Source organism: Oculina patagonica, chromosome 5, assembly GCF_052425735.1.
Source record: "Oculina patagonica isolate OP01 chromosome 5, crgOcupat, whole genome shotgun sequence".
In the NCBI taxonomy this organism is placed as follows: domain Eukaryota; kingdom Metazoa; phylum Cnidaria; class Anthozoa; order Scleractinia; family Oculinidae; genus Oculina; species Oculina patagonica.
This window is the reverse complement of record NC_135762.1, coordinates 9,819,869-9,845,088: the sequence shown is the minus strand read 5'-3', so window position 1 is coordinate 9,845,088 and position 25,220 is coordinate 9,819,869. Positions and strand designations below refer to the sequence as shown.

At 38.6% G+C, this 25,220-nt stretch overlaps 4 protein-coding genes and 1 pseudogene across 6 annotated transcripts in view; all 5 read left to right on the top strand.

Annotated features, from left to right (window-relative positions):
- The window catches only part of LOC144655393 (uncharacterized), a 200,824-nt gene that overhangs the window by 93,254 nt on the left and 82,350 nt on the right, over window positions 1-25,220 (top strand). The gene's annotated exons all lie outside the window — the stretch shown is intronic.
- LOC144655389 (uncharacterized) overlaps window positions 1-25,220 on the top strand; it is a 170,230-nt pseudogene that overhangs the window by 139,196 nt on the left and 5,814 nt on the right. The window lies entirely within an intron of this gene.
- Window positions 23-17,522, top strand: LOC144655392 (uncharacterized). Its single transcript, XM_078515640.1, has 2 exons — window positions 23-1,661; window positions 17,000-17,522. The coding sequence occupies exon 1, from the start codon at window positions 61-63 to the stop codon at window positions 1,333-1,335; it is 1,275 nt and encodes a 424-aa protein (XP_078371766.1). The 5' UTR covers window positions 23-60; the 3' UTR covers window positions 1,336-1,661; window positions 17,000-17,522.
- On the top strand, window positions 5,281-17,007 carry LOC144655402 (uncharacterized). Its single transcript, XM_078515661.1, has 3 exons — window positions 5,281-5,330; window positions 5,422-5,517; window positions 15,369-17,007. The coding sequence occupies exon 3, from the start codon at window positions 15,518-15,520 to the stop codon at window positions 16,643-16,645; it is 1,128 nt and encodes a 375-aa protein (XP_078371787.1). The 5' UTR covers window positions 5,281-5,330; window positions 5,422-5,517; window positions 15,369-15,517; the 3' UTR covers window positions 16,646-17,007.
- LOC144655397 (uncharacterized) overlaps window positions 22,183-25,220 on the top strand; it is a 111,894-nt gene continuing 108,856 nt past the window's right edge. Inside the window, exons 1-2 of one of the 2 annotated variants that reach the window (XM_078515652.1) lie at window positions 22,183-22,244; window positions 22,336-22,421. The gene's annotated coding sequence lies outside the window, so the exon portion shown is untranslated. The remainder of the gene's footprint in view (window positions 22,245-22,335; window positions 22,422-25,220) is intronic. The other variant, XM_078515653.1, reaches the window with a different exon arrangement.

The following is a 25,220-nucleotide window of genomic DNA, read 5'->3' as shown; positions in this document are numbered from 1 at the left end:
TCAAGTGTTTTAGGAGGAAGGGTCTCTCTTGACAGCAAAGAATACTGAACTACATACCAGATGCCTCGTAAGGGTGTTAAACACAGCGCACCTGTTAGTGACGGAAATGTTTCTCGACGACATGAAGTAACACAGGAGATGGCAGTTAGCAAGAACACTGAAGAAATAAAGAGTGGAATAAAAGAATATGTGTGTCAGCACTGTAACAAGTGCTTTGGCCAATTATCAAGTTTCAAGATCCATGGAAGAATACACTCAGGAGAGAAGCCGTATGCATGCAAGCATTGTAAGAAGTGCTTTAGCGATTTATCAACTTGCAATAAACATGAACGAATACATACAGGAGTAAAGCCGTATGCATGCAAGCATTGTAATAAGTGCTTTAGCGAGTCATCAGCCTGTAAGAGGCATGAACGAACACATACAGGAGTAAAGCCGTATGAATGCAAGCATTGTAACAAGTGCTTTACCCACTTATCAACTTGCAAGATACATGAACGAGTACATTCAGGAGAGAAGCCGTATGCATGCAAACATTGTAATAAGTGCTTTAGCGATTCAACAAATTGCAAGAAACATGAACGAATACATACAGGAGAAAAGCCGTATAAATGTAAGCATTGCAAGAAGTCCTTTACCCAATTATCAGATTGCAAGATACATGAACGAATACATACTGGAGTAAAGCCATATCAATGTAAGCGTTGTAATAAGTGCTTTGGCGGTTCATCTAATTTAAAGAAACATGAAAGAACACATACAGGAGTGAAGCCATATTCATGTAAGTATTGTAACAAGTGCTTTAGCCAATCAGCAGGGTGCAAGGCACATGAACGAACACACACGGGAGAGAAGCCCTTTACATGCAAGCATTGTAATAAGTGCTTTATAAGTTCACAACATTGTAAGCAACATGAACGAACACATACAGGAGAGAAGCCGTATACATGTAAGCATTGCAAAAAGTGCTTTAGCCGTTTACATCACTGCAAGAGTCATGAACGAACACATACAAGACTGAAGCCCTATATATGCAAGTATTGTAATAAGTGCTTTAGCCATTCATCAAGCTGCAGAACCCATGAAAAGCAACACGCGCAAGAAAAGTCATTAAAACAGAAGCAGTATGGTAAGCGCCTTAAACAAGGAAGACACCTTCAGGAACCAACAGCAACTCACTGTGGCAAAAAGTCCCATATGCTGTCTTCGTTGACTGAAGAAAATTCAAGCCAAGTTGAAAGCCTCACCTGTTGGATTTGTCAGGAGGAATTCAGCAGTAAGGCATGTATCATCCAACATTACGATGACCATATAAGAGAAGCAATGCTTACGTGAACGTTGTTCTAAAGCTATAAAGGTTGCAAAGTGTCAAAAAAGTAACAGTAAAATTTTGGTTTTTCTTTTTCCTTCAGGATCAGAACGTAAAATCAAGAGAAAATTGGTAGAATTTTAGTCTCCTATGTTTTCCTCCTATGTTTTCTTAAAGAGGTGGAGTTATGTTTTACCTCTTCGCACCTTTTCCTTAAAAGATAACTGCTATTCATTTTAGAACTACAATTAGCACTGAAAAATGATAAACGGCTTTGTAATTTAAGGTATGGAATTAAACATTTTCAGGCGAAATTTTTCTTCGTCATTTTGTCATTCAGATATCTCGGTAGGCTTCTCCCTGAAACAGAGATAAGTCAATATTTCTTCAACAAAGGTTCTTCCAAATTTGCTAGAATGTCAGTTATTTCTTGTCCGTCCAACTAATTAGGGTGTGCATATTCAACAGCATTATCCATGGACACAGACAAAACTCTCAATTCACGCGTTGTTAGACTGGCACACGTGGGAGGCACAGTGGCCTAATGGTTAGCGCGCCGGACTCCGGATCAGGTAGCCTGCGAGCAGGCTCACCTTGGGGCACGCGCGAGAGCTACACTGGAGCGCTACACGAGCAGGATCACCTTGGGGTACGCGCGAGAGCTACACTGGAGCGTTCAACGGGACCCTTATCGCTACGCTCGCCACTGACTCGCGCGTGCCCAAGGTATATTCGCGTGTGCCCTAAGGTGAGCCTGCTCGCAGGCTACGGATCGAGCGGTCCGGGTTTGAGCCCTGCCCGGGGTCACTATGTTGTGTTCTTGGGTAAGATACTTTACTCTCATAGTGCCTCTCTACACCCAGGTGTATAAATGGGTACCAGCGAAATAATGCTGGGGGTAACCTGCGATCGACTTGCATCCCATTTAGGCGAGAGTAGAAATTGCTAGCCGCTTAATGCTAAAACCGAAACCGAGATAAGCTCCGGCAGTATGGGCCACCTGACTCGAGGGTTTCCCTTAGACTGGCGCACACAAAAGATCGGTTAATTACCCTCTTCGCATTATTTATTGCTGTTTTTTACCTTTAATTTAGCGGCTTCTCAGAGATTACCTTATTACATGAAATTTTCGCGACACGTTAATTTCGCGAATTTCGCGATTCCAAAAAAATCGCGAAATTAAAGTGACGCAAACAATAAGTGTCGCGAACATAACATGACGCGAAAATTAAGTGAGTCATATTATTAACTATGTATTATGTCAATAATCAAGAAAGGATAAGGTTAGTACCACTGAAGGAAAGAATCTTCAATGTAAATGGATGTTGTCGTCAATTGACTCAAGAACAATAACTCATGCACGTACAAGCATGACCTACTTGTAGACATAGTGGGAACTTTGTTGTTGCTATTGCCGAGATTTAGACCCGCCCTTGCGTTTTTGTTAATTTTGACGTTATCGTTCCTTTGATGAAGTCGTTTTATAAAATTCAAGGACATGTTAAATAATATTGCCACGGAAATGTATATTGTGTCTTACGCAAAAACGCGAAATTAAAGTGATTCAAAATACAAGATTTCCGCAAAATCGCGAAATTTTAGTGTCGCGAAATATGCGCCCCTCAAAATCGCGAAATTAACGTGTCGCGAAAATTTCATGTGATAAGGTATCTTCTGATCTCGTTGGTTATACTTCGTATTAGTTCACCCAAGGCCCACTGGGAATAATTCACACCTGGTTCCCAGTGGAGAGAAGCATTTAATTTGGAGATAATATTTCAAAGCTGTTTTTTACTGTATGATGTGAAATTGTGCTGTAAATATTTTTGAAAGATACAAATAATATTTTGGAAGGTTTTGTGTACAGCGCAGTCAATGTGAACATTTCTACTGTTATGGTGGATTTCCACTGACGCGTAAATTTTTACGTGCGTGAAAAAAAAATAGAGACAATGTATGAACGACTTGCGTAAACGTGTAAGCAAGCCGTTTATACATTGTCTCTATTTTTTTACGCACGTAAAAAATTACGCGTCAGTGGAAATCCACCATAAAGAGTATTAGTTTCAAATTTTGTGCATTACGGAAGCGGGAAATGTTTATTGTTTCCATACAGTGTGGTCGTGGTGTACATATATGTATGTGAATAGAGTGATTTTGACTTGCACATCCTAATTTAAAGCAATAATTGCATGGCCCATTCACGGGGTAATCCTTCAAGACCACTGAATAGTGTAAAAATGCGCTGCATTCACAATGCAGGGAATTTTTTTTATCAAAATGTCTCCTTCAAAAAAAGACACAATTGATTCGTGATTTAAAGCCAGCCTTAGTGAAAACGTTGGCAGTAAGGAACTCTTTATTTACTAGCCATTACATATATATTGTTTTCTTCTGCAGATTTTTTAGTCTGTGTTATTTATTACCATCACTGTCATATTATTCACATAAGGTTCCAGTCTTTTGTTTCACATTTGAATCTTATTGTAATCTTGCTAACGGTCACTTTTAAAGATGTATGTTGTAGCAAACGAAACGTTATGTTCTTAAAATCAAAGTTTTTTCCGGCATGCGTTGTCTTGTCATGTTTGTCACTGCAGTGTATTTCTATTTTTATTAAACGTGTATAATAAAAGTGTATTATGGTCGTATAGTGAGATCGTCCGGGTGAGAATAGTTCTGAAAAGAACTGTTGTTGGTGACTGACGTTTCGGCAACCTGAGCCGACGTTATCTTCAGAGTCAAGTGTCAGAATAAAGCTGTCGAAACGTCAGTCACCAACAACAGTTCTTTTCAGAACTACTCTCACCCGAACGATCATTCTATACGACCTTCTGATACTCCTGGGTTCAAACCAGGAATGAAATACTCGAATAAGCGTCTAAATAGTCACTTTTTCTTTTCTTCTAATTAAACACTTAACGAAAAACAAGCAATGAAACCTTGCACACACAGTCCTCTCTGCAGTGATTTTCAAAATCGACGCGAGTCTGACTTGCATCAAAAAGCTAGAGATATCCCGTATCTCCGCCCAACCCCAGAATTCGGAAGCAAGTACTGAAATCCGAAAAATGAGACACCTGAACAGTCCGGAAATCCTTGAAAGAGCTAATTGTTCACTCCTTCAGGAGCACCCAACGAGAAGATTCAGTCAAAAGTCTTGGAATGCCGTTATATGTTTGTGTTAAGTGGTTTCAGATTTTCTAGCTGAATATTAAAGTGGCAAAAACTGTTATTGAACAAAATATCGTCTCCCGAATTTGCGAGCTGTTGTTACCTTTCCGAATATCGTAGCTGGCGTTTTTGCATTGACAAAACAACATTTCAGGCCCCGTCCACACTGACCTGGGTAAATTTGAAAACGCATCTTTTTCCTCCGGATAGGCCAACCGTCCACACTAAAACGGCGTTTTTGGTCACCGAAAACGGAGCTTTTTAAAAAACGCTCTTCATAGTGGGTACGATTTTTAAATTTACGCACCCGAGATAATTTATGTGGACGGAAAACATTTTACGCGGCGTTTTCAAATTTCTCCTTTTTCAGATTAACCCGGGCCATTGTGGACGGGGTCTACATTGTCGGATTTTCGGATTTTCTAGCTAAGTATTAAAGTGGCAGTTATTTTTTATGGAAAAAAAAATTGTTTCCCGAATTTGTAAGCTGCTGTTACCTTTACGAAAATCGCAGCTAGCGTTTTTCCATAAACAAAACAACATTTCAGTTTACCTCTTCAAAAACAACAATAATTGTATTTCCCATGTAACAAACGTTCGAGCTGACATTTCACTAAATAAAATCTGAGGGGATAACAGGCCTTCCGAAAAGATATCCACCGAAATGATCCACTGCACCGGGTGCCTGACTCTTTGGTTGTTCCGGCGTTCCCGCGCTCCGACGTTCCACTGTTCCTAGCCAGCGTTACTGTGGTTACCGGACTGCGGAGAATGGCTCTAGTGTAATCACTGTAATGGCGGCGTACATGTGATTTATTGTCGAAGACATTTTCGCTGTTTTATAAAGGTAAGAGAGTTTATTTCAATGCCATTTTCACATCTGGCTAAGCTGTAGAATGTAGGATTACCTATACGAGTCTCACTTTATACGAATACAGGGCTTAGCTTGAAATAACCACCGGTCAGTCGCCAGTCGTCGGCAGTGAGTCAGGACAGTGTTACATGGTCGAACACGTTGTCGCTGTTTTATAAAGGTAAGAGAGTCTGATAGAATGCTTTCTTTATATCTACCTCAGTTTTAAAATACAAGGAGATGGATTTACGTCTCACTGAAATACAGGAAGACAGTTTTACGTCACACCAAATAAAAGTAGGACCTTTGCGCTCTTCTAACATTTACTTGTTTCGAAACCTTTTGATACCACTGTGAGATTATGGGTTTCTTATGTCAGAAGTGTAAGAAAATGGGGCCTTACCGAATTCGTTGCAGAGTTAGGATACCCAAAACACCTGAAAAATCTGAAAAATCGTACGTTGTTACTGAATATGGTTACAGTGTTTGTTTGTCCAAAAAAATATTGCATCCTTGAAATGTAATTTCTCCCGTCAGATATTGTTCATGTGAATCTACTAATCAAATTTATTCAACTGATAACGTTCCTTGAAGTAAATTTAATCATTAAGGGATCACATTTGCACTCGCCTAATATCCGCAGAATTTGATGGCCCATGGACAGAAAAACTGATTTTTTTTTAACTTCCTACATTGATTTTTAGTTCATATTTTTACAATCTGTAGAGATTTATAAGAGAAAGTTGTCCATCAACAAAATGTGGGGTCACCAGCCATAAGAGAGTGATCAGCAACCATGTTAATACAATGGCTACTTCTCCTTTATCAAATGCTACATGACTGTGGATGAGTCTAGGCTCTAGGCTTTGTATTTGAGAGTAATTTGCATATGCTCGAGGATGGATTAGGAAACCTTTCCTAATCCATCCTCGAAACCTTAATGCACTCATCTGAAAGGTTTATTGATTCAGCTATTTCAATTGAGGTTTATGTTGCTCCTTAAGGCTGATCAATATAAACAACATCTAATAAACTTAAAATTGTTGATCCCAAAAACTGATCTAAGCAACTTCTTGTCTGCCGATTATTAATAATAACCTATTTTTGCAAACTGTCCTTGATAATTTTGGCATTTAAAGAAACCCCATACTACATGTATGTTATCATATCAAGCATTTAGGATTTTACCTGCAACTATGGTTGCAAAATCCATGGTTCCATAGGTACAATAAGTTAAAGGATGGCAGAGCCTAGTGGGGTAAGGGGGACTTTACTCCCCAATATTTCCGAAAAAATAAAAACTAAATAAAAGGAGAGTCTCTAAAGGACATTCCATCAGGGTTGTCCAATATACACGACCTGATACGGATCGTAAAAATCATCACTCCAATCGTACGGTTGGTACGGTTCGTACGAGTTGTGAAACAATAGTTTTCGAGTCGTACATTTGGTGAAGTGCATATGATTAGTACTACTTAGTGGGTCCTAACAGTGCTACGAATCGTACGGTTCGTACGAGTCGTACAGTTGGTGAAGTGCATATGATTAGTGGGACATGTTGGGTCCTAAAAGTGCTACGAATCGTGTACGGTTCGTACGAGTCGTGAAACAATAGTTTACGAGTCGTACAGTTGGTGAAGTGCATATGATTAGTGAGACTTTTTTTTTTTTCACATATTTATTGCCATTCTGAAAATACATTAAAATACATTATTAAGTGTTTACAAAGACTCTCATAAGCTATTATATAGTATATAAGTATATTAATTTTTGTAAGCTATTAATTTTGTAAACTATTAATTGTATATAAGTAGCACCTATATAATGGCCACCTAGCCTGAAATTGTTTCTGTGTATTATTTTTTACAGCAATATATTTCTCGGTTCTGTATTTTTGGTCAACTAGTTGTATAAATACTTCACACTTTGGAATTTTAGATTGTTTTCGACTAAGCCATATATGCAGTTTTGCAAGAGTTATAAGATAGTTTAACAACTCGCATTTTTCTAATTTACCAATGTATACATCTTGTAACGTGAGTTTCTCACGTTGGGCAGAGAGTACAAACCAGAAGTTTTCAAAGTTTTCCCAAAAGAAACGAGTCAGAGAGCAATCGTAAAATAAATGATATACAGTTTTTGGGTTAACTTTGCAAAACGCACAGGTATCATGTGAAACATAACCTATTTTAGCTAGTCGCTTATTAGTAAAAACAATATCATTTAGAAGTTTAAACTGAAAGCTTCTTACAAAAGTTTTCGATGAAACAGACAACAAATTAAGAAAAACCTTTGACACTGTACTGTCATCAAAACCAAGAGTTGGCAAAACTGAGAACACATAAGTCATTTTCGAAAGCAAAAAAGATTTAATAATTGTAATTTTGCCAAGCAGCGAGAGGCCCCTGCAGCGCCACAGCCGTGTCTGCAACCAAATACCTTTTAGTTTATCGTAAAAAAATTTTCTGCAACTGTTCGGTTTCATTATATGTGAAAACTATTCCAAGTGCTTTAACAGTGTTGACCCATTTTAATCCAAGGGGCGCCACTGTATTATTTCGACAGGAGCCTATCCACATAGCTTCAGTTTTTGTGTAGTTGACCTTCAAACCAGAGCACTTTTCAACTTGATCTAGCAAAACAAAGATATGTTGTGCACTATCAACATCAGGGACAAACGCGGCAAGATCGTCAGCATATTGTACAATTTTGAATTCCTCTTTCCCTATTTTAATACCTTGAATATTTGGTTTACTTCGAATAGCAGTTGCTAGAACTTCAGCAACAATAATAAAAAGATAGGGTGACAACGGGTCTCCTTGTCTGACTCCTCTTTGTATCTCAAAGTGAGATGTGCACATTCCATTGTTTATGACGCAGCTGGTTATATTTTTGTAGAATGTTTCTATCCAGCCTTTTATACTAGGTCCAAAACCAAACACGTCTAAACATTTTAACATAAATTCCCAATCGATGCTGTCAAAAGCTTTTTCAAAATCAGTGAAGAGCAATATGCCTAGTACATTTTCCTTCTTTGTATAATCCATAACATCTATAATAGATCTAGCTGCTTCACCAATAAACCTGCCTTTTACATATCCCATCTGATTACAATGAATTATTTCCGGGAGGACTTTAATGACTCTAGCTGCAATTACTTTAGAAGCAATTTTTGCATCAACGGTAATCAAAGATATTGGTCTCCAATTTTCCAAAGAATTTCTGTCCTTTCCCTTCTTTTCGATAAGTGTGATAATAGCCTGTTTTTGTGAGTGAGACATTTCTTTTTTGTCATAAGCCTCATTGAAAGAGTCCACCATAAATTTACCTAATAAAGGCCAGAATGCTCTATAAAATTCCACTGGGATTCCGTCATTGCCAGGCGTTTTTCCAGCTTGAAATGTGTTTAAAATATTTTCACATTCCTGAAGAGATATTTCTCCCTCGCAGCTTTCACTTAATTCCTTAGGGAGTCTTAACAAGTCTGGATTGTTAAGAAAGGAATTCGCTTCATCACTATTTATGTTAGTGTCAGAGGAGGTTGGACACCAGCCCGCGAAGAGTTATGGGTAGACCGTCACTTCGGCTTCATTTGAACCTAGACGCAAAAGAGTGAACATCACACTGTCGTACAAAATCGTTGCTTTCGACCAACAAGAGTCACAAGCTGATCTCTTTGAAGCATATTTTTACACTGCAGCAACGTTTCAAATCTATTTATCTTTACTACTACCGAGTTTGCCGTTTCTTGGGCTCAATGGGCTTTGCGCGTATTTCAGTTGTTGATTTTCCGTCGGAAAGCAGCGGAAAGACGATTGTTTATTTTGCCGCTTCTCCACAAACTGGACGGATTCAAGTCGCGGTTGTTGTGTTTGAGTGTCAGGATGGATCTTAATGTTTCCGATTTCGAACTGTCAAAGGACCTCAAAGTAATCGGCGAAAATAAAACGAATGATATAAATCAACCACCGACACGTTTTCCCATTGTAGCACTCGTTTGTTCAAAATACACAGTCAACATATTAGATTACATGAATTGATTGCATAACACCGGAAAGTCGCAACGCTTTGCTTGTCACGCAATGTTCTTGCCGCTTCCAAACAGGTCTTTTTGCCCCGTTTTGAGCGATTGCTCATTACTAGATCTGCGCCAAATAAATCGGACGTTAGTCAGAATAACAAACAACACTTAAAACTCATCAAAGCAGACATTTTTGACGTTAAACTTCAAACGTGGAGTCAGCGAAATTATTGACACCTCGCGCCATATTTTTTCGTCACATCAACTATTACACATCGCAAAGTTTAACTCAAAATATCTCAAAAACGGTTGCGGGGGCGAACGGGGGCGACGGTGTAAAAACAAAGGGTAACAAACCTACTTTTGCGTAATGTAAAGATTACGGCATAAAACCCGAGGAAAACGGGTGAAACTTTTCCTTCAAAATGTGTCATATGACACGTATGAAACTAACAACACCGTTCGATGGCTCTTCAGATCTTGACAAAAATACGCAATGATAAATCAACTAACCTCTGAAATTACTACACAGTCGGAAGGATTAATATTAAATGAAGCCACAAAACGATTTTCAGATGACTAGCATCCAAAAGAGATCAGAAAAACGCAAATAACTGCCACGTTCTGTCGCTGTAGAATATTTTTTACGGTTCGCCAAGGTCACGTAAAACGGCCATTCTCATTGGTCAAAATTAGCACGTGATCGGTGTCCAACCTCCTCTGTGTTAGTGTTTTGTTTACTGTAAAGCTTCTCGTAAAACCGCCTTTCAGTGGAAATAGCACCGCTTTTTTTTATTATTCCGCTTTTCCAGATTTAAAAAATATTTGCTATTTTTCTCGCCATGCTTGTGCCATCTTGCTCTGGATCGTATGATAATTCCCTCTACTTTTTCATCATATAGTGCTTCCAATTCACTTTTAACCTTTTCAGTTTCTTGTCTTGTTGTTTCACAAGGGTTTTCCTGAAATATTTTAAGCAAGGCTTGATATTTTAAGTTAAGTTCTTCTTCTCTTCCTTTTCGATCTCTTGATATTACTTTTGAGTAAGCAATAGAACTCGACTTGATTTTAAACTTAAGCCAGTCCCATTTAGCTCGCTTATTTGACAAATCTTCTGCATCTTTCAGCCAATTAGGCAGCTCTTCGTTTATTATCTCAACATAATCAGGCCTGGCCAAAAGGGAGGTGTTCAATTTCCAAAAACCTGGTCCCCTTGGGGTTTCTTTGATATCTTCTAGTTCTAATATTATTGATGAGTGATCAGTTTTAATTGAAGCCTGAGTATCAACCTGGTTGACCAAATCATTCAACTTGTCTGAAATCAGCCAGTAGTCGAGTCTACAGAAGATAAAAGGATGGTTTCTGCTCCATGTAAAACTGCGGGTGTTTGGATTTTTGATGCGCCAAATATCATGAAGGCTGAATTCGTTTTGAACATTTTCTATCGAATTAATTACATGTTGGCGTGGAATTAATATTCCACCTTTTTTGTCTAAAGTCGGGTTCAAAGGAAAATTAAAATCACCACCTACAACAATATTATCATCACTATCAGCATCCATTTTCCGTAATGCTGCCAACAAATTTTGATAAAATCGAACTGCCTCTGCATCTTTGTTAGGACCATAAATATTGGCCAATATGTATCTTTTATCTTTGATTAATGCCTTTAGTATAATCGACCTGCCGTTAGAATTTAGAAGCTCCTGTTGGATGACAATATCAAGACCCCTCTTAATTAATACAGCAACACCCCTGGCATTGGAGCTCCCGTGGGAGAAAATAATTTCAGAGCCCCATTCTTTTTTCCATTTACACTCGCCGGCTTCTGTTGAATGAGTTTCTTGAAGAAATATTAAGTCTGCTTTTTGTTTTCTGCACCAGATAAAAATAGCTCTGCGTTTTTGAAAATCCTGAGGCCTCTCGCGTTAAGAGACAGCAATTTCAGGCTGTCGGACTTAGTTTTAGCATTTGTCATCTATATACCATTTTCAGAAATTTTTCCCATGAGAGACTTATCGAAAACTTATTACAATAATTAACATGTTTGAGCACTTGATATGTTTGTAATCGGCAAGATATGTGGAATTTTATAAACACAGAAACATTAAACACAGCACAAACACAAAACATAACATAACACACACATTGGTTACACACAATAACGAAAGCGCACTTACCATTGCGGTTCAAGACACACTTTCGCCGAGATCTCCTTTAAATAAAGCCAGTTTACATGATATGCATATTAAATATTTAAAAGTTTGTTTCAACTGAGAGAGCGTCCAAATTGTCCATCACTGCACAAATCAGTTCAGTTCAAGCAATTGTTTGACTACTCATCAGTTGGCAGTTTAAAGGATGATAGCTTTGTAGAAGAAACCTTCTTGTATAATATCTGCGCCGGGACAGACCATGGAATAAAGGCGAATTCCACTTCTTCTCTTTGCTTGATTTCATTTAGATAATCTTTTCGTAGTTTGGCCCTATCTTTGCGCACCGACTTTGTTACGGCGTCTGAAATAAAGATTTGGCAATCATGGAATTTTTTGTCTTTAAGAGCGTTGGAAGCAGCTTTTAAGATCTTCACTTGATCCGTGTACCTTAGAAGGTAAACATGAATTGGTCTCGGTGTTGCCTTTGCAGTCGTAGCACGTTCTTTTATGTTTGTACGATGCGCCCTCATTACTTCGATGTCTTTGATTTCCATATGGTTTTCGAAGAGATGATGTGCTAAGAAGAGTTCTAGGGAATCGTATCCCTTTTCTGTTTCTTCTTTTAGACCCCATATTACTACATTGTTCCTTTTAGATCGGTTTTCAAGGTCATCAATTCTCTTCTCGAGGTTGGCTAACTCCACGCGGGACGCTTTCTCTTCCATATCGGTTTTGACTTCAGTAACTTGTTCCTCCAGAAGGCCATAGCCTTGCTTCAAATCCTTGACGTCTTCGGCAGTCTGCTTCTGGCTTGTTTCAAGATTCTCTAATTTCTGCAGTATAGAGTTAAGCTTTCTTTCTTGTTCGACTTTCGCCTCTAATAAGTCATCCATCTTGGCGTCCATCTTGGTCAGGACAGAGTCGAGTTTATCAGACGAGTCAGTTACTGACATTTTGCTCCCTTTTTTTGATTTAGACCTGGTTTTGATACTCATTCGCCTCTTTAAGGTCATAAGCGCAGGAAAAAAGCAATATCACGTTTTTAAAAGCACATTGATAAACAATTTGAGGAGAGAGCTCGGGGCACGTCCGTTCACCTCGCCATCATCCCGCTGACCCTGATGATTAGTGAGACTTAGTGGGTCCTAACAGTGCTACGAATCGAACGAGTCGTACGGTTCATACGAGTCGTGAAACAATAGTTTACGAGTCGTACAGTTGGTGAAGTGCATATGATTAGTAAGACTTGGTGGGTCCTAACAGTGCTACGAATCGTAGGAGTCGTGAAACAATAGTTTACGAGTCGTACAGTTGGTGAAGTGCATATGATTAGTGACACTTAGTATGATTAGTGAGACATAGTTGGTCCTAACAGTTCTACGAATCGTATGAGTCGTTCGGTTCGTACAAGTCGTGAAACAATAGTTTACGAGTCGTACAGTTGGTGAAGTACATATGATTAGTGAGACTTAGTGGGTCCTAACAGTGCTACGAATCGTACGAGTCGTAAAACAATAGTTTACGAGTCGTACAGTTGGTGAAGTGCATATGATTAGTGAGACTTAGTGGGTCCTAACAGTGCTACGAATCATACGGTTGGTACGGTTCGTACGAGTTGTACGGTTCGTACGAGTCGTGAAACAATAGTTTACGAGTTACTGTTTTAATTTCTCAAGGGAATATTTTAATTTGTCAAGGAATTGCTTTTCGCTGTGGGTGATGAAAGCGACACTCAATAGGTATTGCATCAACACTTGCGATCTTATAGAAAAAATGTGACAAACATTATATAACAAGTTTGAAACGTGACTAGCCCATATCAAGGCGATCTATAAAAAGCGTCGCTCATTGAATAAATGGGTTGAATAAATAATCACTAGCACTTACATTGTTTAAAAATTACAACCCGCGGCCGATGTACATGATGTGCACATACATGATTTCAGGTGGTGCTACAAATTTACCCTGCACTTTATCAACTGTACGAGTTGAACCGTAGCGAAAAGATAAATTATTACGATAACAGTGATCCAGTTTTTGATAAAGTCAAACTAAAACATATTAAAATACAACAACAACAACAACAACAACCATTTTGTTTTGCCAAATTAAATAGAAAATAAATTACAGCATAACATAAATTAACTAAAATAGGCAAAAAAACTACTCAGAATAGAAATAAACTATACGAGCTGAGTAGTTAAAAAATTTAATTGCTTTGACAAGGTTGTACATAAAAGAAGACAAAAGTAAAATAAGACAAGTAATAAGTAATTAAGTACCATGCAGAAAAAAGAAATAAATAAGTACAATGTAACTAAGTATGTATAAATAATAATTTAATTTAGGAAAGTAGGGAAAAAAGGGAACATGGGAAAAAATGAAAAGACAGAAAAAAAAAAAAAAAAACAGTACCAGTTAATGTTTGAACTAAAATTTGTATATATTAATTTAATACGAGTGAAAAGAACATTAAAATACTAAGCCAGCATTAACCATAAGTACTTAAATAACGCTTTTTCGTAGTTTGCTTAAATGAATGAAGAGATAGACTTTTTAGTTCTTCATCCAAGTTATTCCAGATGGAGGGACACAAAGGCAAGAGAAACTGAGAACATTGAACAATCAAATTTAAAACGAAACGAAATTACTAAAGATTACCGATTGTCCTCCCTCTTGCCTGAACAGTTCAAAACGCACGAAGGTAACGAAGTTTAAAACGATAAAGAACGCAAATTTGTACTGGTACAAGACTTTCACACACTAAAGCAGCGCTAATAATTAACACAACACACTAATTGACAATTGATTGTGTGACTCGCGCTAAACACAAGTAAATAATCCCTTATAATCACTTATCGCATTCTTCCAGATATTCACAATTCAGAATAAAGTAAATGGTTTGAACCCAGGAGTATCAGTAGTTCGTATAGTGTGATCGTCCGGGTGAGAGTAGTTCTGAGAAGAACTGTTGTTGGTGACTGACGTTTCGACAACCTGAGCGGAAGTCATCTTCAGAGTCAAGTGAAAAGTTGTTGTCAGTCGATGATGTTATAAGTTTGGTCCGTTGAAGCTGATTGGTCAGTTAAGCCGTGATGTTATTGGCTGTAAGACTCGTGTAAAGTTTGTCATCAGTAATTGGTCAGTTTCGATCCGTCTATTGTTAGTCTAATTAAGTCGTTCTGTTCCGTCTATTGTTAGTCAAATTAAGTCGTTCTGTTGGCGGTTCGTTTGTCGCTTCTCTTTACGTGGTGAATAAGTCGTTTGTAAGGTGCCGGTAGTTGTTGACATCTGTTGATAGGCTTCTGTTCTAAGTTTGTGTACCAGCTTTCCAGAGTCAGTCGTTGAAAATAGTTAGTACTGTAGGTTAAGCATTCAGCAGAGTCCCAGTCGATTTTGTGTTTAGTAAGTCGGTGGTGTTCAGAAATGTGATTGTTGACATCACCATTTCTCGTCGCTCGTTTGTGTTCAGTCAGTCTCGTGGTCAAGTTTCTACCGGTCTCTCCGATGTAGGAGGCCTGGCAGTCGGAGCATTTGATCTTATAAATCGCTCCCTGTCTGTTGTTAGGTTCGTCCCTGTCTTTAACGTTGGTCAGTAAATGTCGTAACGTTGTTATAGGTCTGTGAGCTACACGGATATTGTAGGGTTGTAGGATCCGCGCAATAGTCTCAGAAGTGCCCTTGATGTAGGGTAAAGTCGCTGTAGTAACAGATGTCAGATTTCTGTCAGCTACACGGATATTGTGGGGGGGGGGGGATGTACCTGAAACTAGCGTTTATATACTAGAAATGAAAATGATATGAATGGTACTAGGAACAAACTCTGATAGCAAGATTTCGTTACCATTTCCTTAGGAATACGCAGAAGCATATATCTTGACAGCAAACCTCACTGAACTACCATCAAGTTGCCTCGTCTGGGTGTCAACCGTAAGGCGCCTGTAAGCAACGAAGGAGATACAAAGTGGAGTGAAGCGGTGTGAATGTAAGCATTGTAACAAATCATGTACTTTACCGTTTCATCAAGTTGCAAGAAACAGGAACAGACGCATACAGGAGTGAAGCCGTATACATGCAAGCATTGTAATAAGCATTTTAATCAATCATCAGATTGCAAAAGACATGAACGAACACATACAGGAGAAAAGCCGTACACATGCAAGCATTGTAATATGTGCTTTAGCGATTCATCAAGTTGCAAGAGACATGAACGAACACATACAGGAGAAAAGCCGTACATATGCAAGCATTGTAATATGTGCTTTAGCGATTCATCAAGTTGCAAGAAACATGAAAGAACACATACAGGAGAAAAGCCGTACACATGCAAGCATTGTAATATGTGCTTTAGCGAATCATCAAGTTGCAAGAGACATGAACGAACACACACAGGGCTGAAGCCTTATACATGTCAGCACTGTTACAAGTGCTTCAATAATTCTTCAAATTGCAAGCAACATGAACGAACACATACAGGAGAGAAGCCGTATGCATGCAAGCATTGTAAAATGTGTTTTAGACAGTCAGCAACTTGCAAGCAACATGAACGAATACACGGGGGAGTTAAGCCGTATGCATGCAAGCATTGCAATAAGTGCTTTAGCCAGTCATCAGCCTGTAAGATACATGAACGAGCACATACAGGAGTAAAGCCATATACGTGCAAACATTGCAATAAGTGTTTTAGCGATTTATCAGCCAGTAAGAGACATGAAAGAACGCATACAGGAGATAAGCCGTATACCTGCAAGCATTGTAACAAGGGCTTTAGCCGTTCATCAAACTGCAAGGAACATGAGCGTACTCATACAGGACTGAAACCGTATTCATGCAAGCATTGTAGCAAGTGCTTTAGCAAATCGTCACTCTGCAAGAGGCACGAAAAGCGACACGCGGGAGAAAAGTTTTTAAAACGGAAGCAGTATGGTAAGTGCCTTGAACAAGGAAGACACCTTCAGGAACAAACAGCAACCCACTGTGGAAAAAAGTCCCGTTTGTTGTCTTCGTTGACCGAAGAAAATTCAAGCCAAGTTGAAAGCCTCGTCTGTTGGATTTGTCAGGAGGAATTTAGCAGTAAGGCATGTATCATCCAACATTACGATGATCATATGAGGGGAGCAATGCTTGCCTGAACGTTGTTCTAAAGCTATAAAGGTTGTACTTGCATTTTATTGTTTTTGGTGTCGGCAAGGTCCACTATATATCGTTATTCGCTCCTGTCAAGGTCTGAAAAGTGTAGAAATTTTTTAGTGGACAAAAGTAACAGCAATATTTTGGTTTTTCTTTATTCGTTCAGGATCAGAACGTAGCTTAAGTCACAAGTCTCTTATATTTTTCCTGTTTGAGTTATGTTTTACTCTTCGCATTTTTTACTTGAAAGATACCTGCGATTTATTTTACAACTGCCATTAGCACTGATATGATAAACGGCTTTTTGCTACATTTTCAGGCGAAATTTTTCATTACGCGTGCAGATATCCCGGTAGGCTTCCCCTCAAACCGAGATCAGTAAATATTTCGGCAACAAAGGTTATTTCAAATTTACTAGAATCTCAGATTATTTATTGTCTTCCAAACTAATTGAGGAGCTATATTCAGAAGGATTAGACTCTCATTGTAGATGTTGTTAGACAGGCGCACACGAAAGATCGGTTACTTATACCCTCTTCACATTTTTTATTGCTGTTTCTTCCTTTAATTTAGCAGCTTCTCAGAGATTATCTTCTGATCTTGTTGGCTATACCTCGTATTAGTTCACCCTAGGCCCACTGGGAATAAATCACATCCGGTTCCCAGTGGGCAGTAGCATTTCATTTGAAGAGAACATTTCAAAGCTGTTTTTACTCTATGATGTGTTAATGTATGTTCTGTAAATAGTTTTAAAAGTTACAGATAATGTTTTGGAAGGTTTTGTACACAGCGCAGTAAATGTGAACATAGTTACTGTTAAGAGTATTAGTTATAAATTTTGTGCATTGCGGATGCGGGGCATGTTTATTATTTGCATACAGTGTGGTTCTGGTGTATATATACTAGTTATGCAACGCTTTCGAGTGGTATACTATGGAATATCCCACGAGTCACTTGTATTTTCTTGGCATACACACTCGCCTAACGGCTCGTGTGTATACCGAGAAAATACAAGTGACAAGTGGGATATTCCATAGTATACCACGAGAAAGTGTTGTGTAACTATTTTATACCATGCCATAGAAAATACGCTTACTAAATTTCGTCGAGAATACAGTCGCAGCAAACTATGGGAAGGTTGGGTTGAATACCGTCGAATATACAACGGCTTTCCTGTATTCTGATTGGCTGTATTTTCTATGGCATGGTATAAATGTGAATATGGGTCGAGTGATTTTGACTTGCACATCCTAATTTAAAGCAATAATTTAAAGTGCAGTATTTATATAGTGCAGAACTCAAAATCGCATGACCCATATTCACGTGGTAATCCTGCAAGACTACTGATCCACAATGCACGAGATTTAAAACTAATACAGGAAATACGTTCACAGTGCTTGCACTGTACACAGAACGTTCGGTAGGCGGTGAACGATAATATTGGTGACCTTCGGATTGGAGTACGAGAACGAAAACGACTTACGAATTTGAATCCAGTTACCTTTCCAGAGCCCTTAGTCCTTCTTTTTACAGACCATATTGAAAGCATAAGCACTAGGATTGAAAAGTCATTCTCATTCTTCGATCTACTAAAGCTCTATGTTGTTTAAGCCTTTCACGCAGACATTCTTTTGACTAGTCCCGCACTCCACCCAACGTTCGTCTCGGAGTAGTGCGTGACGAACGAAAAGTAAGAGTCTGAGGTCTGGCTGAATCAGTCCAATGTGGGAGTTATATTACCAGTTACTGAAACGTTGTTGTTCAGGAAAAACATATTAGATTGAGCTCTTATTTCATTTGGCGATATTTCATGCGGGAAAAGAGGTTTGCGAGTTGTGACGCGAGAAAGTGTCGTCAATTATTCTAAAACGTTACATTTAGTAGTTTGGTAATAATTTTGTAGGATAACTAAACGTAGTTAAGAAGATTTAACTCAATTTTATTTCATATACAGACCGTTGTTCAGTATTAAATAATTTCGATTGTTTCCGTACATATAATATAATTTTGGTCCTTTGTATAAAACTTGTGTTAAACAGTGACGTGATTAAACTAATGTTACGCGACACAGTGTTTGAAATTACATCTGAGTGAATAACCGTCTCTCTTTGCGCATTTAATTCTTACCCAACTCTTGAGATGCAGATGACTGGCATAGTTAGTATCCAACCGGTGTTATTCACATTCATGAAATATACAATAAGAAACTTCTATTGTAACGAAATGTATTACAGTCGTATAGTTTGAGTAATACAGAATCGTCCGGGTGAGAGTAGTTCTGAAAAGAACTGTTGTTGGTGACTGACGTTTCGACAACCTGAGCGGATAATAATAATAATAATAATAATAATAATAATAATAATAATAATAATAATAATAATAATAATAATAATAATAATAATAATAATAACATTTATAGTGCGCAAATTTCATATATAAAATGTTCAAATGCGCATTACAAGATTAAAAACGGAATAAAAAAGCTAAAAACTAAAATTGCAATCTTCAGAGTCAAGTGTAAGAGTAAAGTTGCCGAAACGTCAGTCACCAGCAACAGTTCTTTTCATAACTACTCTCACCCAGACGATCACTCTATACGACCTACTGATACTCCTGGGTTCAAACCAGCAATAAAATACTCGCCTATCGTTTTGATATAAACATACCAACCAATAAGCGACTAAATAATCACTTTTTCTTTTGTTCTAATAAAAAAGCTAGGGATATCCCGTTTCTCCGCCCAACCCCAGAATTCGGAAGCAAGTACTGAAACCCGAAAAATGAGACACCTGAACAGTCCGGGAGCTCAGGATCGTTCACTCTTTCAGGAGCACGCAATGAGAAAATTCAGTCAAAAGTCTTGGAATGCCGTTGTATGTTTGTGTTAACTAACACAGTTAAGTCTTTTCGTATTTTCTAGCTGAATATTTAAGTGGCAGAAAATTTTATGGAAAAAAGCTAGTTTCCCGAATTTGCGAGCTGTTGTTACCTTTCCGAAAATCGCAGCTAGCGCTTTTCTATAAACAAAACAACGTTTCAGTTTACCTCTCCAAAACCAACATTTTTTTATTTCCCATGTTACAAACGTTCGAGCTGACATTTCACTAAAGAAAATCCACTAAGGTGCAGGATTGCGGTTTATCAAAATCTCATGATAGAATATCATTAGTTTGATAACTGATATTTTGATATCTCAGTGATATTTCGGTGATAACTGCATGATAATATCAAAAAATATTTTTCCGTTTTAAATATCAAAAATATCATTATCATATCGTATTTACATGATAGTTGCTAGAATACTTTTTGTTATCAAATTTTTAAATTATCATTATCAAGGTATCACTATCAAGTTAGAATCATATCATGTATCACTATCATTTTCAAATCTCACTCAAGCAATAACAGACACAATGATATTATGATATATCGTGATAATATCAAAATTGTCCACAAAACTACATAATCACATTGCTATTTACTCCTTTTAGACACGGCAAGATTAACTTTCGTAACACCCGATTTTGGCTTTTTTAACTCACTCTTTGGCCTTTTAATGACTGTCATTCACAAACCAGAAAATATTTAGTTTGTACTGCGTCATTTTTCTTGCAACTTTCAAATACGTATTTAGTAAGATGCGGGTAAGATTTACGTATTGGGATTGTCTGGGGTTAATGTAAGTTATCGTTTAAAATTAGGGTTAGAGTTCAGAGGCAATGTTATTCAGGGTTAGCGTTTGAGTAAGGGTTAGGGTTAGGTTAGGGAGGTTAGGGTTAAGGTTAGGGTTAGGTTAGGTTAGGGTTAGGAATAGGGTTAGGTTAGGTTAGGTTACGGTTAGGTTAGGTTAGGTTAGGTTAGGTTAGGTTAGGTTAGGTTAGGCTAGGCTAGGCTAGGTTAGGTTAGGTTAGGGTTAGGGTTAGGGTTTAAGGTAAGTGCAGTATTCTGATAAAATCATGATTTATCATTTTATCACTGAGAGGAGAAGAAAAGTTAGTTAATTAAATATTCTGATAATATCATGATAAATCACTCTATCACTGGGAGGAGAAGTAAAGTTAGTTAATTAAGTATTCTGATAATATCATGATTTATCACTCTTTCACTAGGAGGAGAAGAAATACTACTTCATTAAATATTCTGATAATATCATGATAAATCACTCTATCACTGGGAGGAGAAGAAATACTACCTCATTAAATATTCTGATAATATCATGATTTATCACTATATCACTGGGAGGAGACGAAATACTACTTAATTAAATATTCTGATAATATCATGATTTATCACTATATCACTGGGAGGAGAAATAAAGTTAGTTAATTAAATATTCTGATAATATCATGATTTATCACTCTATCACTGGGAGGAGAAGTAAAGTTAGTTAATTAAGTATTCTGATAATATCATGATTTATCACTCTTTCACTAGGAGGAGAAGAAATACTACTTCATTAAATATTCTGATAATATCATGATTTATCACTATATCACTGGGAGGAGACGAAATACTACTTAATTAAATATTCTGATAATATCATGATTTATCACTATATCACTGGGAGGAGAAATAAAGTTAGTTAATTAAATATTCTGATAATATCATGATTTATCACTCTATCACTGAGAGGAGAAGAAAAACCACTTAATTAAATATTCTGATAATATCATGATTTATCACTCCTCACTGGGAGGAGAAGAAAAACCACTTAATTAAATATTCTGATAATATCATGATTTATCACTATATCACTGGGAGTAGAAGAAATACTACTTAATTAAATATTCTGATAATATCATGATTTATCACTATATCACTGGGAGGAGAAGAAATACTACCTAATTAAATATTCTGATAATATCATGATTTATCACTATATCACTGGGAGGAGAAATAAAGTTAGTTAATTAAATATTCTGATAATATCATGATTTATCACTCTATCACTGGGAGTAGAAGAAATACTACTTAATTAAATATTCTGATAATATCATGATTTATCACTATATCACTGGGAGGAGAAGAAATACTACTTAATTAAATATTCTGATAATATCATGATTTATCACTCTATCACTGGGAGGAGAAGAAAAACCACTTAATTATATATTCTGATAATATCATGATAAATCACTGTATCACTGGAAAAAGAGAAATAGTTACTTATTTAAGTATTCTGATAATATCATGATAACATATCTTTATAATCAGAGAAAACCCCATTGCGGAATATCAAAAAATCAACCCCTTATATCACCAAAGATATATCATGATAATAGCTTAGAAGAAACATATAAAAAAAAAACGTGATATATCATAATTGATTATTAGTCCTGATATAATGATAATACGCAATACTGCACCTCTCTCAGAAAATCTGAGGGAATAGCAGGTCTTCCGAACAGATATCCACCGAAATGATCCGGTGTGTGCCACTGACTCGTTGGGTGTTCCGGCGTTGCCGCGCTCCGACGTTCCACCGTTCCTGGCCACCGTTACTGTGGTTACCGGACTGCGGAGAATGGGCTCCAGTGTAAACACACTAATGGCGGCTTACATGTGATTTATTGTCGAAGACATTTTCGCTGTTTTATAAAGGTAAGAGAGTCTATTTCAATGCCGTTTTCACCTCTGGCTAAGCTGTAGAATGCAGGATTACATATACTCGTCTCATTTTATACAAATACAGGGCTAAGCTTGAAATAACCACCGGTCAGTCAGCAGTGAGTCAGGACAGTGTTACATGGTCGAACACGTTGTCGCTGTTTTATAAAGGTGAGAGATGTTAGAACGCTTTCTTTATAACAAACTCAGCTTTAAAAGACAAGGAGGTGGATGCACGTCTCACTAATTAAGAACAGTGGGCTTGGAATAACGGCTTTTGTTACCTTTAACGAGGACGTTCGCGCAAAATATCTTCTTGCATCGATTTATATTTTCTAAAACTTTCACCACTGTGAGATTATGGATTTCTCACGTCAGAAGTGTAACAAATCACTCACTCACTCACTGCCCATTGTGCCCACTGGCACGTAGGGCAGCAACAAAGGTCCTCCACTGCTGTCTGTCTTTGGCCAGCTGTTGGATAGTGTTCCAGCTTTGGTTTAAGCCTCTCAATTCTGTCTCTACTGTACGTCGCCATGTATTCTTGGGCCTGCCACGCTTGCGCTTTCCTTCGGGTGTCCAGTATAGTGCTGTCTTTGTGATGGATTCGTTTTCCTTTCGGATGACATGGCCAATCCACCTCCAGCGCCGTTGCATAATAATAGTACCCATGTCCTCCTGTTTGCACCGCAAAAGTAGATCCTTGTTGGAAATTGTTTGAGGCCAGAAGATGCGAAGTATTTTTCGCAGACTTTTGGTATGGAAGGTTGACAGCTTCTCTAGATCACTTTCTAACATTCGCCAACATTCTGACCCATACAAAAGGGTAGACAGGACACAGCTTTGATAGATCTTGAGCTTGGTATGTGTACCGAACTGTGACGACCGCCACACATTGCTCAGCATCCTGAAGGTGTTTCTGGCTTTGTTCAGCCGGCTCTGGATATCTATGCCTGCACCACCATCTTGCCTGACAATGCTGCCCAGATATTTAAACTGCTGGGTCATTGGGAGGTCTTTTCCATTCACCTTGACGGGTTGAGGGTTAGAGTTGTTTAGGGTCATGACCTCAGTTTTGGTGAGGCTGATGTTCAGTCCCACCTGGTGAGCGTATTTGCTTAAAAGGCTGGTCTTCTCTTGCATGTGGCTATGGGTATGAGAAAGCAGAGCTAAATCATCCGCAAAATCTAGATCCTCTAAGGTGGAGAAGAGGGTCCACCTGATGCCCCTGGGATGGTCTTCCGTAGTACGACGCATTACCCAATCGATAACTAAGTTGAATAGCAATGCAGACATCACGCAACCCTGTCTTACGCCTGACTTCACCTCAAAACTGATATCACTGTTCTCTACGCTACAAGTGAAGGCTGCATAGAAGCTCTTGATAAGTTGGACAATCTTCTGGGGAACACCATAGGCTCGAAGTATGCGCCACAAGCTGTCTCTGTGTATACTGTCGAAAGCCTTTTGGAAATCTACAAAGGTTATGTACAGCTGTCTCTGCCACTCGGTGCACTGCTCGATGATGTTGCGTAGTGCGAATAGTTGATCTGTACAACCCCTACCCCTGCGGAATCCAGCCTGTTCTTGCCTGAGCTGCTGGTCTACTGCACTCGAGATTCGTTGGATGATAATCTTTGCCAGGATTTTACTTGGAGTGGACAGGAGGGTGACGCCACGCCAGTTATTTCAGTCACTAAGTGGACCTTTCTTGTGGATCTTTATGATGGTACCTTTGGTCCAGTCATCTGGCACCTTCTCCTGCTCCCACACTGCAGTAAACAGGGGCTGTAGAATCCTTGCTGAAAGTTCAGGGTCAGCTTTGAAAAGCTCTGCATTCAGTTTGTCTCGGCCAGGAGCTTTGTTGTTTTTTAAGGTTTTTATGGCTGCAATGATTTCCTGCGTGTTTGGAGGGTCTATGTTCACATCCAGGTCGGTCTCAGCCTCTTGAATGTCAGCTTCAACTGTGGGTGGGGGTCTGTTGAGGACATCCTTAAAGTGCTCTGCCCAACGAACTTCCTGATCTCTTTCGGTGGTAAGCAGCCTACCCTGTACGTCCTTGACAGGGGCCAGCTTTCTGCCCCCATACTTGCCGCATACCAGTTTTGTGATTTTGTAAACCTTTCCCTGCTGTCCTCTGTTGGCTGCATTTTCTGCCTGGCTAGCAAGCTCATCAATATATGCGCGTTTATCAGCTCTGGCCATTCTCTTAACACATCGGTCAGCCTCTCTGTACTGGGTTTTGTAGCGCTCTTGCAACCTTTCTGATTTGGTGTCAAATAGTTTCTTCTTCAGTTTTCGTCTGTCCTCGATGGCTCTTAAGGTTGCTGGCTTTATCCACTTTTTTTTCTTTACAGCCTTCTTAAAACCTAAACATGCATTGCTGCTCTCTGTGAAAGTGAATGACACTTGCTTCCATATATTGTTGACCTCATCAGGTTCAGGTTCAGGTTCGGGCTCATCAGACAGATCCGCCAAGGATTGGAATCGATTTCTGAGCTGAGTGATGAAAGCATTTCTCACTGATTGCTCTTTCAAGTTGTCTATGTTGAAGCGCTGATTGCATGGTGGCTTGCGACCAGTGCTTCTTAGCTTCAGCTTAACATACGCCGTGACAAGGTGATGGTCACTGCCAACATCTGCTCCTCTTCTCACCTTAACATCTAGAAGTGAGCGTCGCCATGTGCCATTAATCATCAAGTGATCAATCTGGTTCCTATCTCTACCGTTAGGAGAGCACCATGTAAGCTTGTGAATATCACGGTGTGGAAAGATTGTTCCTCCAATGACTAGGTTGTATGCTGCACACAGTTCGGCAAGACGTTCTCCATTTTCATTCATAGTACCACAGCCTTCCTTTCCCATTGCTCTGTCATAGCTCGAATTATCACTTCCCACCTTTGCATTAAGGTCACCCATTATAACCAGCATGTCATGGCGCGGTAGTTTCTCCAGTTCTGCTTGCAGTTG

Coding starts and splice junctions, on each gene's coding strand:
- LOC144655392 (XM_078515640.1), top strand. CDS start 61: ATGCCTCGTAAGGGTGTTAAACACAGCGCACCTGTTAGTGACGGAAAT.
- LOC144655402 (XM_078515661.1), top strand. CDS start 15,518: ATGTACTTTACCGTTTCATCAAGTTGCAAGAAACAGGAACAGACGCAT.